Genomic DNA, 19,527 nt, shown 5'->3' with positions numbered 1-19,527 from the left:
GACAGAACTTGTGTGATTTCCATCTACTTGCTATGTACCAAAAGCCATTGCAATTTTGGTATGGTGGAGATGTGCTGTTTAGGATGTAGGGTGGTAACTTTCAAGCAAGAATAGACTGGTTATTAAGTTAACTGGTTACTGGTTTAAATTATCACCAGTGCTCTTTTTTGGGAATGCTTTGACACAGATTGAAACCTTTGCCATTTTTGGAGGGTTCAGTAGAGGGAAAAGAAGGTCCTCTTTGCTAGAAAATGAAGATGGATGAATAGCTAGCTGTAACATGTTAGTCAGATCCTTGTGGGTCCCTTCCAACTCTGAATATTCTGTGAAACCATTTCTTTCTTGGGAGACAGGAGAATGAGAATGCACGCAGAAAAGCAATGAAGCTGAATCAAAATTCTTACCCCTAAAATGGGGAGGAAAAACACCTGTCTGATTGGATGTTCCTGCCTTCACTGCATAAAGTGTCTGTCGTGCTTGTTTGGTCTCTGTTTCAAACTCATTCAGCTCAGTTATCTGCAAAAATCTGAATCCTTTTGCTGCTTTAGTTGGTATAGAGGGGTCAGCTGGCTGAGCAGGGATTCACATGGTGAAAGGGAGAGGAATAGAGGGTACAGCTGGGAGGCAGGCAGGGGAGGAGGCAGAACTGAGCAGAGGATGCTGGCTCTTCTGGCTCAGCAGGCTGCAAGGTCAGTGTAAACAGTTCTGTGTAATCAAAGCTGACTATGCAGAAGCATGCTGTGCTGCAGCACTCAGTATACTATCCACATCTCAGTCACAGTCTGCAAAGTGCCTGTTATAGGAACAAAATTCTATCTAGAGCAAGTACACAGCATGCATAGTGTTTTAAAAGCACTAATTTAGCTGAAAGCCTTCAATTAAGTTGAATTGCTACATTCATTAGGCATCAGTCACTGTTAGCCTTAAATTGCCTCTCAGGGAGAGATTCTAATTAGGTGCATTTCTTGATTAATTACAGGTTGGTTAAATAGCAATGCCTGATTAAGAATCTCTAAATGTAGACTGTTGTATGTGCTGCTTGTTTAAACTGAAACAATCCCCAGATTGAATGGAGTACTGAAGTCACATCTGAAATCAGCGGCAGAGCTGAAATCTGGGGCACTTTGGGAATGCTTTCATATTAAAGTTGTTAATGAGAAAGGCTGTTTTAAAGGTTGTGCAGCTCAAGCCACTGGATTTGAAAAGACAAAAAGTCTGTAGATTGCTTTATAAAATTCAGTTGCTTTAGCTAGTATCTGTTATCCAATTCTGTGTTCACATCTAGAAATTTGAGGTTAAATACTATAAGCAAATATTTATGTCTAGTAGATTTTGAGAATTTGTGTCTAAACACTGTATTCCTTGATTGGTGAGTAGTAACTGCCTTGTATACACTGTCTTGCAGCTAAATGATGAGGAGGTAAAGATTTAATATTTTGTTGAAATATTTCCATATTGTAGGGTATATGGTTTTCTGGCAGATATTTAATATGTAGCTGGTTTCGGGTATTACTTTCTCCAAGTGCATGTTAGTTGAAGAACTTCAATATTAGGACCAGAACAAAATCTCTTACTTATGCAATGTATGATTTTTTTTTCTATTCTTCTATTATATTGCCTTATTTAGACAAACATTAAAATAGTTATGCAGAGCAGTTGCTGTAAGGGCTTTCTGGGTATGATAGGATAGTTCTGAAACTGACTTGCATGCCTTCACATTATTTGCTTGTTGCTTTTGACTTTTTTCTGAGGCTGACAGTTATCAATAAACTTTTTTCTGAGGCTGACAGTTATCAATAAAACTTCTGTTTTAAAAAGAACTCCCTCCAAAAACTTGTAATTTTTGTGATTGAAAAAATTAATAAGATTAAAGCTATTCAAAAAGTAAAATAATGGTATTGAAGGAAATGTTAATTGGAAAAGTTCACTCTGTATTTGATTTTAGTTTTTACTGATTACGAGCTATTTCAATCTTGGGGTGGAGGGGAGAGATTTCAGAAACTTTTCTATGCATAATATGAGAATACTGTCTCTGTGGAAAATTGGCAGCTATAGATGAACTGTTCTACAGACACCTCTGCAAATGTTCTTTTTTCTGGACTTTAACTAGATTTATATACTTCCTGAAACCAATGATAAGGTTGCTCTTTGTGTAAATCTCTGATGAAATTCTTGGATTTTCTTATAATACTGGATTCCCAGTAGATCACTGGGAGAAAAAAATGCAGTTACTAGAAATTTGAATATTTAAAATTTGGCAGTTGGGATCCAGTGAAGTGTTTAACCCAATGTAAATGGAGGCTCAGAATATTTCCTAGTAATAAGGCAAATGTTTTGGGTTTTTTCTCTCTCTTTTTCTTACTACTTTTTGTTTTTTGTTTGTTTTTTCCCTTCAGCCAAATAGATTGAAGCAGTTTGGCTTCACAGCAAGAGCTTTTGAAGAGAAGGTACCTCCTGAAAGGCCCAGGGTGGCTTTCCAAACTCCAATGCCAGCCTGTTCAGCCTCTCCAGTGAATGAAGACTCTCAGAGTGATAAAGACTTTCAGAGGGGTCTTGTCAGCAGTCTTGGGGAAATGGTAGCTCCCAGGTGCTTCACCGTCATGTTCATTTTACATGTTAAATAAGATTGTTGTTTGGCATGTTATTACTGCTGAGGTAGAGCTCAGTAGTGCTGTTGATCTTTCTGCAAGGAACTGATGAAGGTAGAAATAATATTTTAATAATATATTAATATTAATAATATATAATATAATAACATAATATTTTTAACAGAAAACGAACTACTTTGCACTGGAATAAACTTTTAATGTCAGTTTCCTTATAGCTGATTTGAAAGCATCCATGGAGGCTGGATTATCTCTTAAGGCAGCTCTCTCATTGTGGATGTTTGTGTAGGACAAGGGTTGAGCTGTAGAAATTATCTCCATGTCTGTAATATTGAATCATGTTTTGAGAATGCTTGGGCCTGTGCCCTGCATAGTCCATGTTTTCAGAAGGCTGGTATGGCACCAGTTTGGCTCCTATTAATTAAGCAGTCTCCTGGGGCTCAGAAATGCACTGTAGGCAAGGACAGCTTCCACTAGGTGCTGTGGTTGTGACTGAACTGTTCAGGGGGAGAGGGAGCTCCAGGCACGTGGCTGAAGCTGTGCTGTGCTATTCACCCTTTGACCAGATCTTGCCTTGTTTTGTTTACTGATGTAGCCAGGAAGTACCATTAACTGAGCCACTCTTGTTTTGTGCTCTTTAGATCTCTGGAATAGTCTGGGTTCATGTACCACTTCCTCAGGGAAGGTTAATTCCCTGCAGAGACTTATTGCATCTTGTTCCTGCATGCCACTAATGAGAGGTCTTCAGCTGAACTAAATCTAGAATTTTTCCATAATGAATTCTTTTTCTGTCCCCATCCCTGCTTCATTCTCTTTCCCTCCCTCTCCTTCTCTCATCCCCCCACTTCTTCTGATGATATCTTTTCAGTTGTACAACAAACCGAGGAATTGTGTCCCTTTTTTCTTTAAGGGTTGCACCGTTGCCACCGCCTCCACCACCTGTTTTGACAGACAACTATAAAACACCTTATGATGATGCTTATTACTTTTATGGGGCTAGGAATCCTTTGGATCCTGCTCTTGCATACTGTAAGTTCATGATTTTAATTGGTTTGGTTGTTAGAGTGATTCATATGACTGCTTTTAATCTAGTTAAATGATGAACAATGTAGAACTTGTAACAACAAATTAAACCCATTTTTAAGATGTGTATTGAATGAAAAAGGCTTTTTTTTTCAATACTGTTTTTGAATGAGGTACTTTTCTCCAGCAACAAAAAGGGCTGTGACTTCCTGAAATCTTGTTCATCACTTGAACAAGCTCTAGTCTCAGATTTTTTGCTGTTACTTCTCCCAGATAATTTTCTTTATAATATTGATAATTAAGACATTATTTCCTAAAATCACTTAAATAATAATTAAATACATGTGTAGGTGTTGTTGCAGTTTCAGATATAATTATCAATATTTTAAAGATATTTATTAATATATTAAATATATTAAAATAATGAAGTGGTCTACTTTTATATTTTAAGAACTCCTTTTTTGTCTTTGCTTCATGATGATTTCATGATTGAAACTATTGTGATTTGTGTAGGGAGAGACTGGATTGTGTGGTGTTTGTTTTTCTCTTTTTTCTTTTTTTTTTTTTAGACAAAAACCAAGAAATACTTAAAATTTTTTTTGTTCTAGCTTCATAGAAAAGGTAAAGGAGAAAAAACTTAGAAAAATAACTCTTTTACTAGTTGATTTGAATGACATTTGGAAAGAATGAGGATGTGTCACCATTAAGCGAGTAATTTAATTTTGTTATTTGAGGTAGAGTATGTTAATAAGGTAATTTGTAAAATCTAAAGGTATTTCGTTGAATTTAAGAAATAGATTTGTACCTTGGCATTGTATTTCTTGCTTTAGAGGGCACTAAGGGTTAGCCGAGTTTGTTATAGAAGCTGAGAGTTCTGTTTGTTCTATACTCACAGAGTTTGAGTGGTGAACTCTATTCTTTTAGATAATGACAAGTATTTATATCTGAGCATTCAAAATTTTAAATATGGTTTGTTTTGTCTTTTTACTGTTCAGATGGTACAGGAATGATGGGAATGCAACCCACACCTAGTCTGGATCCTCCTTTAGGCCAAACTCCAGTAGAGCAGCCTATGTAAGTATTATCTATATTTGTATTCTTTGTGTGTATTTATCTGTATTGATTTTTTTTTTGTGTTGGTAATATTTTGCTGGGAACAGATATGCCTTTGAAATAAAACACGTTAAAGACAACTCTTCAAACTTCCAATTGAGGATTTCTATCTAGACAATAAAAGAATAACTCTGAACTGCTGTTTAAATATGGATTTAAGAAAATGTTTAGGATTATAAACTACCCGGCTATGGGAAACAACAGCTCTTAAATACTTCAGGAAGGGAGTTTTTTAAAAAAAATTTACCCCACTCTTGACCCTGTGATGTTTTCCTTTTATGTGTGTGATTTTTCAATTTAGAAGTAACACTGGACAGAGGAATACAGGAGACAGACAAAGAAGCATAGCAGTGTATTCTGAAGAAAAAACAAAGCCTTCCAAAGAGGCAACATTATCTTATCAACAAGAATTACAACAGCAGGTACTGAGTGGTAAAGCTTCTAACTCTTCATTCTTTTATTTTTTGACATATAATGGTTGTAACTATAGTACTCTTTCCAAGACTTTTATGTGGCTTACAAATAAAAAGCTTTTTAACTCTCCTTCCTTCCGTCACTTCCTTCCTCTGACTCTGCTTTAGCTCATTTTAGCTCTTCAGGTGGACAGTAAGCTCTTCAAATTTTTTGTTAGAGGCAGAGAGAATGTTAAGAATCTTACAGCAAACAGATTAGTTCCAGGCATGTATCTTTATATAATTATTTTCATAAACATAAGAACCTGCATCTTAAAAGGAATGGCTTGTATTGCTCTGACATTGCATTATTGCTCTAATTATTGGTAACAGTCTAATTTCTGTAATTTCTTCATGATCATTTGGACACTAATTCAAAGGTTTCCCTCATGTTTATTTCCAGTGTGTTTGTAGGTGGTGTCTTATTTGTTTTTAGCTTCTCTTTTGATACACTAGACAATTTTTTTGTATCTCCTGTTCCAGTAGACGCCTTAGTCCTATACTCAGTTTAGTGGCCTTCTGCTGCTGCACCTTGCGGGAGTTTATAGTTATAAAATGTATTTGACTCTGATGAAACATGTTACTTTTGCAGAGATTTTCCTAGAATCCAGCTCAGGGGCACTTAACGTTTTCTTATCTTATTTTTTATATATTTCCTTGGTAGAGGTAAATAATACCTGTAATAATACTGTAGTTCTAATTATGTTTGTGCATAAGGGATAAAGGAAAGCCTGCCAACCAAGGGCAAACAGAGAATAGAATAACCATTTAGGAATAGTGTCAGGTACTCTACATGTGCTTCTCTGAAGGCATTTTCTCACTATAGTCCTAAATATTACCTTGCTATATGAGAGACTGCACAATATGACATAAAGGTCTAATAAACATGGCTTGATACAATCTTTCATAGTTGTTATGGTTGAAAGCAATCAGGATGTTCTTTTTGCTATACATAAACCTGACTGATGATTTTTGTGAACAGTTGAAGGGGCTAGATGGGTCTTTGTTGACTCGTTATATCTCTTCTGGAATTGGGATTACTTGATAAAGGGATATTAGAGAATCATAGAGTGGCCTAGGTTGGAAGGGAGCTTAAAAATCATTTAGTTCCGACCCCAGTGCCATGGACGCTCCATCCAGCCTGGCCTTGAACACTTCCAGAGATGGGGCATCCACAACTTCTCTGCTCAACCTGTTCCAGTGCCTCACCACCCTCATAGTGTTTTATCTAATTATATTTATCTAATGAAATGTTTTTCTAATGCACATGAGAAATAAACTTAAGAAAAATACATTAATATATTTCAAATACATAAATAGTTAATGTTTTAAAAGCTTTGAGTAAAAGATGGACTTTTGGACAGCTTTTCACTTTATAAATTCTATAAATTAGGAGACAATTACATAAATGATTTTGCAGAAAAAGAAGAACAAAGCATATGAACATTCTTGTGTTACATGCATAGATCATAGTGAACTACCTCTGAAAACTATTTTATGAGTGATTATAGAATTGTGTAGGCATTTATTATTAGGAGTCATGTCCAGTCTAAGTTTTGGTTAAACAAAACCTACCAGATTGAGAGAAGCAAGTGCAATAATATTGTAGAATTTTGCCTTTTTAATTTTTCAGCCAGTATAAACATCTGTATCAAAGATCCAAAGATATGGAACTTTTGATCTAGTGCAAATGTCACATGTGGACATTTCTGGAACTTGGAAGTTTTGTGATGTGTAGGATGTTTCTCTGATTATGCACAACTGGACAAGCACAACAGAACGCAATGCACTGTCTGCAGTGTTGACAGTGAATTGTTTGGATTTTCTTGCTCTAGATGAGGGAAATAGATAATGAGAGCATTCAGTTTGCTCTGTGAACTTGCTATTCAACTTCTACTTAATGTGATATTATTGTGCAACTAACTTTGGTTGGATTGTTTTTAGATAAGAGAGAGAGAAGAGCGACGCAGACATGAGCGAGAGGAAAAGGAGAAGTTAGAAGCAGAAATGAAGAATTACAATCCCTGGGGAAGAGGTGGTGGTGGTGCTCCTCTCAAAGATGCAGAAGGAAATCTGATAAGTATGTTTGTGAAAATTATGGGTTGTCTTTTCAAGACTGATGTTTTCTTGCTCTTGTAAGGGCTTTATTCAGCCATATTATTCCTTGTTTTGTAACACTGGTAGCCCTTGACAAATAAGACTTGTTTCAAGGGGATGCACTCCAGGAATAATTGAGTTATTATTTTGATTTCTGTAGAATGATTCAAAGAGTACAATCCAAACAAAATGGGAAACACAGGATATGTCAACTTTAAGTGAAGACACAATGCAGTTGTAAAGGGAGAAGGAAAACAAGCTGTCAGAATCATCTGCAATACAAATATACTAAAGTCTGTTGAGAAGATTTTTATTTAAGCATGTCCTAGGAAATAGGTTTTTAGGGTTTTTTTCTCTTTTTAAAAATGATTTCTAGGCTTAGAAATTTCTATTTGTGATACGAAAAATGGAAATGTGTTTATATAAATATACAAAGCTAAGTGGAATATTTATACTTCCCAAAGTAACACTACTGGGAAATGGTTATATAAAGAACACTCAGTAGTAATGTTTTATAAGGCTTGCTTTTTTTCAAGAGCTGTTTTATACAAGATGGGAGTAGGGAGCTGGAAGATAGCTATGATTGATCCAGGTTGTTCATCTACCCTTCTAGTTAATCATTAAATATTTACTGGATAACAGTTTATATACAAAAGTAATTTATTTTAGTTGTATGACACCTGAGCAACATATGTCAAAATTAATAGTATATTTTGAGAGTAGTGAGTAAAGTTTAAATGCTTTTTAAAGATTTTGTGGCCGAATTAAAAGTTTAGAAGTTTGTATTAAGGATCCAAGCTTGTGTTTATCCTCAGGGCAGGTAGAGGTGTTCATACTGCCTGACTTCAGGCACTGTATTTATGTGTTTGGCTTCTTCCTCTAGGCTTCAACAGTAATGTGACTGGAAATTTAGAGGTCTCATACTGGCCTGAGCTCTGTACATAATGCTGAGAAATTTGTCTCTGTCTGTAAATGAGAAACTAAGAGAAAGAAGCTTCTTACCCTGTTTTCATGAATTCAATATGTAAAATACTTTTCCCACCATAGCTTGGCAGCATGATGGATAAGCTATGAGTTGAGTGTTGTGAAACAGGACATGCTTTCTGACATGTATTTTTTATGTGGTGTGACTTGTCTTATTTTCCTCTTAAAAATGTCTGTAAATAGCTTTTGAGACTGATATATGCAAAGGTTGCTTTACACAGAGGCATGGAATTTAAAGTTCTCGGAATCTGTGTGCTTAAATGACTACAGTAATTCATAATTATCAGAAACACTTTCAAAATGTAATCTGAAAACTGTGCAGTGCTTTTTTGTTTTGAAATGAGCCTTCTAAGTGTAGTATGGTAACATTTCAAAATCAGCTGAAATTAACATCTTTGATCAGGCACCATGTAAATTTTGATGTAAATGTCGCATAATGTTGCTTTGCTTACATGTTGAAATCTGCACCTGGATTATTACTGAAGACATGAAGACCAAAATATGCTTCAGTGCTTCAATTGCACTTATTTCCCTCAACAGTAATTAGAGAAATTCAGCACTTAAAATATCAATAATAAACTCAAAAGTATTTTACAGCTTTAAGGAGATAGAAGAAAGGGTGGTTTCTAAATATCTGCTTGTCAACACAGACTTGACAGTCAATTTTGTCTTTGAGTTTTTTATCTTTCCAATTAATAGCATTTTGAGGCAGGGGAGAAGGGAGGTTTGTTGTGAAGAATCATTCCTGACAAAAGAAAAGTGACAAAATGAATCTTTTAATCTGTTAGTAAATAGTACCTAATTATTAGAATCTCACCCTTAGCCTCTGTATTCTTGTCTTTGCCTGAATTTTTTGTTCCCATGGCTGATATGCTCAGGAAAAGTGGAATCTGGTCAAAATCCCCTGTATTTTGGAGAATCGATAGTGAACATGCCTTTATGAGATTAAAACACTATAAACAGTTATTTCCCCTTTCCTTTAGCGGACTTGAGTGTCATGCACAAGCGAAATGAAGAGTCATATCATAATCCAGAGCCAAGACCATATGAAGATAAAAGGGCTGTTGTTGACCTAAATTTGGCCTCCTCGAGACCTGAGAACTCAGAAGCATCTACAAATAAAATAGCAGGTTTTTAAGAATACTGTATTACTCCTCAAACTATCCATAAGTCTTAGTGATCAAAATTCCATAGGTCTTTACCTCTTTCTGGTAGTCCTATGATAGTGTTAGTGCTCTCTATCTGTGAAGTCAGTATCATGCTTCTTTCCCAAATTTCTTCACTGCTGTCACTGTGTGCTCTTAAAATCTTATCTGTCTTATCAGTAATGATAATTAAAGCTGTTTTAGCCCTGAAGAATCAGGATCAGTATATTAGTTTTCCAAATTTGGTGTTTTCTAATCAAATCCTTGTACATGTTTGTGTTCTTTTTAAATGACACATTAAAATATAGCTGTGTAGTAGGTGAGAATGTGGAATGAAAGGAGATCTTCATGTGTATGATGTTAGAGATTAAGGCGAAATTGGTGCAGTAACTAGGTTAACAAGTTCTAAAAGTTACATGTAAATTGGGGACATGTGGAGCCCTGTGCACTGCCTCCAAATTCTAGGGACTTTGATTTATTTTCATATTTTGAAACTAATGCATTTTTATCTTCTTATGTTTTGTGAGACATCTAAATGAGAACACTGTGTTACTCCAGACCTGTCCCTGGTTTAGCATGGGCAAAGGCCAGGATTGGTGATGGTCTTCTCAACTCAGCTTAGATGCTGCTTTTCCTCATGCATTCTAAATGGTATATAAAATTTATTCTGCTTTTTTATATAGAAGTAACTCCATCATGAAAGAGCCACATGTAAATTTAGTTCTCTTTTGGAAGGATTCAGGCATTGCTTCCATGTAAGGAAAAATAATCTCAAAGTGTACTCCTTGGTATGCAAACACATGCTCCTAAGGCTAGGCTGTAGCAGTAAACATGTGCATTCCAATGGGAATACTTTAATGTGTTATTTATGCTTTCATCTGACTTGGGTGTTACCATATAGGGAAATGTAATGTTCATCTCAGCTCAGTGGAGCTACTGCTCTTGCACATCTTTGAGGCACCATCCTTCAGAGCAGATATGATATGAGTGAAGAACATGCTGCATGAGCTGGAAAGTTAACACAATCCACTCTACTTTTCCTTTACTTCCTTTTTTTCTCCTCTGCTTCTTGTAGGGTATCTGTTCTGCAAAACCTGCTCTCTGTGGTATCTGAATTAATCCTCCTGCCTAGAGCTTTGGGTACAGCATAATTATGTCGTGGTCGTAACTCAGGGCTAAAGGAAACCTGACACTTCAAACTTTACAGTACAGAAAACACTTTATACTGGCAGAATTCAGATTTCTGACTGCTTAGAATTTTATTTGCCAGTCTGGGGCTTTGGTTTTTGTAGCATCCTTTGCTATTTTGTGTAAATATTTGTTCTATAAGGATGCTCTGTTTTTAAAGAGTGAATAAACCTGAGGAATATAACTGTAATGTTCTAAATCAAAGGAATTGCAAGCAGTAAAGCTAAGTTGTGTAAAGTATTTGCTATTCTAATTAATTTGCAGGTAATGTTCTTACATCCTAAGCTGCAGATTGAACAATAGAATAGGTGACTTTAGTAGGTGTTATTTTGTAGAAATGCAGCTCACTTGGATGGTATTAAATGGTTTAAACCTGGCAATTATTGCAGGCAGAAAATGTAAGAACTCTCAAGCCCAGCTACAGCCTTGAGTTACGACTGCCATAAGCTTCCTTTTGAAACAAGTGTCTTGGATTCCTCCTTCCTCACTCTGGCTTCCTGTCTTAAGTTTGTTTTTTATCTGTAACCTTTTCCTTCCCTTAGGTATTACATTTGCACAGGCCTCTCCTTTTGCTCGAGGTAATGTGTTTGGTGAACCTCCATCTCCAGAGCAGCTTAAGCGACAGGAATCCTACAAGAACTTCCTGCGTCTCCAGGTGAGTGCTCGTGCCAGATATCATCCAGTGAAATAAATTGTAAAAAGAGGATTTGCACTCAGAGTAAATCATCACTGCCCACCAAAGCCCTTACCTGTGCTATCACAGCCAATTCTGCACACAAGAGGCATACTAAAAGCTACATACTATAGAGTTTCTTTTTGATTTTGGATTACATAGTATCATCACTTAGACAAGCATTTCTTAATAATTGGCTTCTTTAATCTAGGCTCTATCTTTTTTTTTTAAATTCAGCTCTCTAAATATGGTATTGAGTTTGGAAACTGTGCATAGAGTACAGGTTTGCATACATAAATGACTACAGAAACCAAGATATTTGCCTTTGGAAGTCTATGTGACAAAAATGTATGCTCATCAAAATGAAATTGTGATCAGTCATAGTGTAGTTATTTATTGATGGGTATATAAAACCTGGTTGTTCCTCAACCAGCTTATGTCTTCTGCCCAAAACATTTCACATTTAATCTTATCCTGTATGAATTAAATATCAGTGTAATTAAACCATTATCAAGGAAATAATAGTTAATTTAAGAGACTACTAAAGTCATACAGTATTTGATGTGGACCTCTTGAAAAGAAAAGATCAAGGTTTTTTTTCCATGAAAGGGCTGCCAAATAGACTAAAGAATGGGCAGATTTTGTGCTTCAGTAAGTCAGCGCTTTGTCTAATAATACTGCAATTGTGGAATGGAAAAGATAATTGCCATATCTTTTTGGTTTCCCATCTTCCATTGTGTGACCAGTGAATAAAAGTGTTACTCCAGCACATCTTGAACAGAGCAAGTGGTAGGAAATACTCTGGTTGTATTAGTATTGTTTATAAGTAGCTTTTCTGTAGAGGAGTGACTCTGATGGCCAAAAAGAAATAGAATCTCATTTTAAGGGAATTCTGAGGCTGAAATACAGGACAGACTCTAGGATTCTTTCAGTTGCCCCATATTTCTTTTGATTTTGCAAGTAGGTACTGCAAAAATCATGGTGGTAAATGTTGTTAATCAGATTGTTACTGCCTATTGACAGTTGAATACTTTTTTGTTTTATTTTTAAGATTGAAGAAAAGAGACGTAGGGAAGAAGCGGAGCGAGAAAAACTTAGAATAGAAGAAGAAAAAGAGGAAAAACGACTCGCAGAGCAGAGGATGAGAATTCAAAAAGCATATGAAGAGGAACAAGAGGAGAAAAGGAGGAAAGATGAGGAGGTGTAGTATTTTGATACTTTGACTTCTTTCCATCCTAAACTAACCCTTTGTAATATTTGTTGAGTGGAAGGTAAGCCGAGAAGCGTCCTGTGAAGTGGTCTTTGCTTTTAAATGGGTCTGCATTAGGCAGAGGAGAGGTGCAAGATTGTCAGCATTAACTAGCTCATTCTTCTCACTCTTCATGCTATACTACAAACTTGAAGTATTGTTAATTCTTTCAAGAAAAAACCTGTAGTTTTATAAATTACAGTGGTGCCCTCCTTTCTAAAAGAAATTGGTGGTGAGGCCAATAAAAAGCTTTATCAAATTGGTGAATTAAAAAAATATCATCCCTGCTTTTGTCTTAAATCTAGTTCTCATGGAATTATTTGAAAAATGTACCTATGCAGGAGTATTTTGTAAAGAATTTTTTTGAACTGGCAAGGAGATATCTTTGAGATGAGAATAGTTTGTTTTGGATGAATGCCAAGCAGATCTAGTAAATACTTTTCACGGAGGTAAATTCAAACCTAAATCAATAGCCATGGATTTAATTCATACCCCAAGTTTTTATTTCTTGGGTTTTAATTTTTTAATAAATTTGCATTATTTAGAATATAATAAATAATTATAGGAAGAGGACACAAGGCCATTAGAGAAGGAAGAGTCTTTTAGTGCCCTATGGGATTATGGAAGATAAGATTAGGATGTAGCACTTGAAAATTTCTAAGACAGAACATTTATCTTCTATTCTAAATTCTCCTTCCCTAGTATGAGCAGATTGGTTGGATGAACCTTGGCTTCTGGTTACCAGAGCTGTTCTAGCAGAGAGTAGGGAGCTACCTGGTGTCATTGCTATTCACAGTCACACGACTAAAACTGACACCAGATGATAATTTCTCTGTGGTCTTGTCGATAGTGTTGTGCATGTCTGCAGTGTGTTTTAATTGAGTCCTAATTTTTGGAAATGACTCCTACAGTTTAGCCTTAGCTGATGGCAGATCCAGGGTCACAAACTGATGTTTATAGAAGTTATTAGGGATTCTGTTTAATGATGTTAGCAAAGCCAGGGCTGCTGCTGTTCGAGATTTGCATGAGATATATTTTAATTTGGATATTTGAAGTCAGACTAATGAAATATGCTTTTTTATTTCATACTAATCACTTTGATGTGTAATTTTAACTTCTCAAAGAGAAAAAAAATCAGTAATTGAGTCTTTTTTAATGTATTAATTATGTTACAGCGAAGATTGAAAAATAAAGAAGTAATTCAATTAGATGAAGTGAGGAGAAAAGAGGCAGAAAAACAACAAAAAGAAAAAGAAGAAAAGCAAGAGGAACAACTTAGACAATATTTTGAGAAGGAAAAGATGGAAGAGGAAAAGAAGATGGTATGTTTAAGTGTCTTTCTAAGAAAACTTTTAAAAATAACTGGATTTTAAGGAAATCACATGATTTCTTAGACCTCTGCCTTCAGTGTTGTTCCTCTCAGTTTATCAAACTGCAGTATACTTAATGCACAGAGAGCAGCTGGTGGAAAAATCAGTCATATTGCAATAGAAATTTACCTTGTTGATTAAATTTGCATTAAAAATAGTAAGAGTAAGAGTAATAATCTGCACTCAACAGTTGATTTTTATATCTGCTGTGAAATACTGTGACCTGCATTTGCTGAGGTGTAAATATAAGTAATATTCATTATTGGAGGGCTGGTAGGACTGTTATCCTAAACAATGGTGGTTTTGGTGATTACATTCTTTTCCTTTGACCTGGATGATGTAAGAAATCCGTCACATAGCATTCTGATGGACAAAATCTAAGTAAATGATAAAATTCTCTTATAAAATTTGTACTAAATTTCTGTAATTTCTCTGAAATAGACAGATATAAAGGAAGTGTCTAGAGTAGAAAAGATACATAACTGAAATATAAATTAAGGAAAAAACCACCCTATAGCATAGGAAAAAAGTATTAAAATTTCTATAGGTAGAAAACAAAAATCACATGAAATAATTTTTGCAGTCATTTTATGCACTTAGGAACATTTCTTTCTTCAAAGGGAAAACACTAACAAAACTTTGCCTGTCCAAAATAACTCTTTATTCAGAAGCTATAGGGATGTAGTTTCAGTCTTGGTTTCCTCCCTGCAGTTGTCACGACAATCTTCACCCGTCATTCCCGCCCTGCAGAACAAATCAGCAAGAAAAGAGGAAAGGATTCCCTCTGCTGAGAGCCGTCTGTCTTACTATGCACAAGTATGTTATAGCACAAGATTGTTAGAGCAAACTTCTACTGCTTTATTTAAGAAAGTACTGGGTATGAAATCATGCCAGGCTTTTTAAGTTTGCCAGTTATTACTGGAATGCCATGGATAATGAGACAGCCTTTACATTAATCAGTCTTGGAGCTCTGAAGTTTAAGGTTAAATTTTATTTCAAGTATTGAAGAATTTTTTTTGGAGGTGTGTTATTTTAGAGTTTTTTCTGCATGTGTATTTTCTGTAGGAATGAATACCTCGTTTTGGAGAGGACATACACTGTCCAGACCCTTACCAGGGGTCTGATGATCTCAAGATTTAAGATAAGAAAGTTTATATATAATCTAGCAGCTCATCATTTTCACTTACAGAAGAACTTTGCTCAGGCATGAAGTTTAATGTTGATTTGTAGCTACTGACATTCTTGTGCAATCTTAATGTTTTTCAAAGTACAAGAACATTATTGCTCCTAATATGCTTTACTTTCTTCTCTGCATCACAAATGACTTACAGTAGTGGTTCTGAGACCTCTCATTTCTTTTACTTCTTAGTCTTCTCTGAGGCTTTTTTGGCTTTTAAAATAAACTTCTCCTAGAAGAGAGTGGATTAAATAGTTGCTTATGATATTTGAATCTAAGACCATACTTCTGTCTTTTTATTGAGAAAGTGTTTGTTTTTTACCGACTCTCTGTCTGAACTGAGCTAAATACTTTATAGTGCAGTTTCAGAGAATATTTTATGTCACACTTTAAACCATTGCTATCCCTAAATTTCCTAAATGTGAAGAATGCTCTGGAGGTAGGTCAGTTTATTTCTTTAGCAGTACTTGGAGTAGATTTGTTTAGAACTCTGAATAGTGCATGATAGATATTGTCATAGTAATTTGGTTTGTACATTGAAAGATCAGATTTAAAAAAATATTAGGCTTTCACAACCTGTAAATTTACTGTTCTGACTTTCAACTGTTAATGTAAATTAGCTGTAAAATAAGGAAATAAAATGTACTGCAATTTCTTCCTCTTACAAATTACATTTCATATTGATGATGGTCACTAGGATCCTCCACAGCCCAGAGCTCCTTCTCCACCTGTCCCTGCTAGAAGAAATCAGCTGCGTTCATTAGGTGGGTGTTTGTCTTCATTGCAAGCTCACTTTCTATTGCAGCACAACCCTTCTCTGATACCGTTCCTTTTCTTGCCTGCAAAAGAGGAGTCCTTTAAAATTTGCATTTCTGTCTAGGTGTTTTCTCTCTCTTAGTATTATTAATGTATTAGTGTGGTATGTATGAATTTTTAAGACAAAATAAAAATGCATTCATTATGTGTCATCACAAGGAAATATGTTTTTGTAAAAACTCTGATAATGGAATAGTCTGCATGGGAAGTGCTGGATCTCTTGGAACCGTGTGGTACCACTGTGCCCAGAATATGGCAAAATGGGAAAGCTTGGATTGGCTGAGATTAGATCAACAGAGTGTAGAGCATTGCAGCTCTCTTAAGTTCTACCTACCTTTGTTAGTCTGCCTAATCCTCTCCTCATTCCTCTTAGCTTTCACTGGTTGTTTTAAAACTCAGATGTGCTGGAAGGATCTCCTTTGTTTTTTTTATATTAGTTATCCTGGCAATATGTGGGTGGAAAGCAATAATCTTTCTACTGATACTTTTTTTACAAGTATATAAGAAATATACTTGTATATGTAAATGTAGCAGTAAGTAAAATGAAATCAAATGTAAGTGATGTCCTACAAATGCTGTTAGCCTGCAGCAGAAAGTACCTGAGGCCATTCCAGGGACTTGTGGATTTTCCACTAAATGGAAGGCAGAGTGTTTCTTAATTCTGCCTTTGGAAATTGATTGACTCAGACCTTCTGTCAAGAGAGAAATAAAGACATATAAACTGAGTCTCGTTTTTGAGGATTTAAGCTAGTAAGACTTGCCTGCTAAGTTCTGGACTCAAGTCTAAAAGGCAGTCAAATATCCAACACTAAGTATGTTATTTGGAAAATGAGGAATTTCTGAAACTGGTTTAACTTGTGAAGGAATGCTGCCCTGACCACAAAAAACAGCATAGATCCGAAGCAGGTCTGAAAAGTCAACATAAGCATGTAATAAAAATTGAAGTTAGAACTCTTGACCACTTAAGAGATTCTGCACTAGGCAGATAGATAGCAACTTATGAGTCAGGGAAAAAAATGATAGAGTGCTTGCAGATACCACTGCAGTTCCTGTTATCTGAGGACTATGTAGGTTTGCATATTTCAAATTAAGCCTTTTTGCTGGCTACACCCACTTGTATTCCATAGCTTTTTCTTTTTTAAATACAGCAAAACATTTCCAGTAACATTTGTATGTCTTCTGCTCTTCAGGAGTTCTCAACCTTGGTAATAATATAAATTCTGATCTTTCTAATATATTAAATACTGTGATTCTTGAGTTTGTACATTCCTTTTTTTAATTCACATTTCCTCATATCTGTTTTTTCCCTTTATATTTTACTTATGTTTATAAGTAGACAGCAAAGTTGCTCTGACACGGCTTATTTTTAAATTATTTGTGCTAAATTCCAGAGGAAAGGAAGAATGTGATCAATGAATTATCAGAGATGAGGAAACAGCTTCGTAGTGAAGAGAGGCGACTGCAGGAACAGTTGCTAAATGCGGCCAGTCATGATAATGTACCAATTACACGGTAAGAATTTAATCTTCTGTTTCCAAAGCTAGATTTTTCACAGGAACTTACTGTGTAGTTGACCAATATACATGAGTAGAATGAAAATATCAAGGTAGAACTCATATATAATTTTTTTTCATTTTTTTCTAATGTGTTTGGGTTTTTTCCAAGACTCATGCTAAAATGTATTGTAAGAACGGCTGTACTGGTGAGATAGGAAGTTGCAATGCTCTGTCTTGAAGAGGGGTCTAAAACAGATGTCTAAGGCAGAATTATATCTCATTACCTTTTTTTCCTAGGGCATAATATGTTCCTGTAAACTGCAGTACTACAGCTGCTGAATATGCTTATGAATACTGTACTGTTGTGGAAGTACTTTCTTTCTTCCTGAAAAATCATATTTTCTTTATTTAATAAATTGGGTTTGCTTCCAAAATGCATTAGCTAATCATACCAATTAGCTGGAAAAGACACATCTAATTACCAGCCTTAGTTCCACTCTGTAAAGTATGAGGGTTATCTCATACTTTAAGTATGTTAAGTAGGTTATCTCTTTTTTTATGACACAGTATGCAGTGTCATTACTTTCAAATATATTTTCCTGTTTTGATAGCTTTATTTAAAGATAAAAGATCTGAACATTATCAATATTATATTTCCTTCCAACTTATTAATAGTAGGGTGTTAAATTGCTTTCTGCTTGTTCTACAAACCTGTCCAGGAGGAGGAGGGAGAAGAATCCAAGGGACATATTTGAGATGGCCAGGCTTCGTCTGCAGGCTCCGGTTCGGCGACCTTCCTTGAGGGAGGCACAAGATCCTGTCAATATACAGAATATCTGGGAGTTTAATGAACTTAAATACAAAGGCAGGTAGATCTTCTTGTTACTGATGAAGAAGAGTAGGGAAACATCTTCCTTCTCCAGTTTCCATTGCATGGAGTTAAAGACAAAAATAAAAATCAGGCTCTTCATGAGCTACTGCCCATGCAAGGCACTGCGTGGGCACTATTTTGTTTGTGTGTGCATTTCTCTCTGTGGGGCTGTTCCTGCCATTCCATGGAATTCTTGGCCTCACAACGCTGTGTCATCACTCAGAGCACTGACCTGTCCTCTTGTGTCTGCTGCTTAAACTTCCTGTGCATTTGATATCATGGTGTTACTGAAAATAGACTGAGTTTGACTTTTTTTACCAACTAAAAAATTATGTTTCTGTGTAACTTTCTGTTTATTCTTTACCAGAAAAGATGTATTTTTAATATAGTAAAATTGTAAAATCATTGCTAAGTTGCTCATTCTCTTGGCTGTTGACACTCTTATTTTTAATGGCTTTTTTATGACTTAGATATTTCTTTAAATTGGCTTTTCAGAAATGTTAATTTAGGGAATAAGTGTAAATTTCATCTTTTTGCTCTAGATCCTGAAACACGTATGGTCTTGAGGCACATGTATCCTGATCCTCCAAAAGATGACCAGACCCTAGAGATTCAACAGCAGGCACTGTTGAGGGAGCAGCAGAGGAAACTTGACAAAATGAGAATGAGGAGAGAAACAGAAGGTAAGGAATGAATGCTCTGAGATAAACAAACATCTTTGAAATGATGTGGTTTGTATTTGATAAGAATTCAAACCCACTAGCACTAGTTTTACATCTTTCAAGTACACTGTCAGCACTGCAGTATGAAACACTAAAACACCAGAACACTGAAAGTCTATTGTAATCTAAACATAAAAAGATAGGGTGTTTGGGGAGCTTTTGTGGTTTTGTACTCCGTTTTGGGGTTTTTCAATTACTTGTGACCGTTTCTCTTTGGTTCCCTGAAAGTAATTTAACTACTGCCTCATACTTCAAAAATTCTAAAGGAAAAGTAGTTTTGTTACTGTTTCTTGGAGAAAACTACAGAATAGTGAAACTCTTTTGCTGAACTGTGAAAAAAGTGTTAGCAGGTAAGTCCCATGAAGCAATTATTGAGTTCTAATGGAGGAAGTAGGATGACTGGGAACTGTGAATGGATTAAAATACAGCCAGTGTGTCTTCACCTTGGTCTCCTTTTAATGGATGATTTTTTTTTAATTTCCATTATCTTGGGTTGATTTCTTTTAAAGTTTCAGAAACGTGTATCCATAAAAAGCCTTTGCTTT

General features: G+C 35.5%; 1 protein-coding gene across 10 annotated transcripts in view; it reads left to right on the top strand.

Moving 5' to 3' along the window:
- The window catches only part of CSPP1 (centrosome and spindle pole associated protein 1), a 63,258-nt gene that overhangs the window by 28,877 nt on the left and 14,854 nt on the right, over positions 1-19,527 (top strand). For 8 of the 10 annotated variants that reach the window (XM_084218226.1, XM_084218225.1, XM_084218230.1 and 5 more), the window contains 14 exons: positions 2,397-2,587; positions 3,517-3,635; positions 4,625-4,703; positions 5,044-5,164; positions 7,139-7,274; positions 9,259-9,405; positions 11,151-11,263; positions 12,333-12,482; positions 13,706-13,852; positions 14,612-14,716; positions 15,775-15,841; positions 17,285-17,405; positions 18,109-18,254; positions 18,803-18,943. In XM_084218226.1, coding sequence (XP_084074352.1) covers positions 2,397-2,587; positions 3,517-3,635; positions 4,625-4,703; positions 5,044-5,164; positions 7,139-7,274; positions 9,259-9,405; positions 11,151-11,263; positions 12,333-12,482; positions 13,706-13,852; positions 14,612-14,716; positions 15,775-15,841; positions 17,285-17,405; positions 18,109-18,254; positions 18,803-18,943 — 1,783 coding nt within the window. The remainder of the gene's footprint in view (positions 1-2,396; positions 2,588-3,516; positions 3,636-4,624; positions 4,704-5,043; positions 5,165-7,138; positions 7,275-9,258; positions 9,406-11,150; positions 11,264-12,332; positions 12,483-13,705; positions 13,853-14,611; positions 14,717-15,774; positions 15,842-17,284; positions 17,406-18,108; positions 18,255-18,802; positions 18,944-19,527) is intronic. The other 2 variants (XM_084218227.1, XM_084218231.1) reach the window with 2 other exon arrangements.

The sequence above is a fragment of the Fringilla coelebs genome (assembly GCF_963513975.1).
Source record: "Fringilla coelebs genome assembly, chromosome: 1".
In the NCBI taxonomy this organism is placed as follows: domain Eukaryota; kingdom Metazoa; phylum Chordata; class Aves; order Passeriformes; family Fringillidae; genus Fringilla; species Fringilla coelebs.
This window is presented reverse-complemented; position numbering and strand designations above follow the sequence as displayed.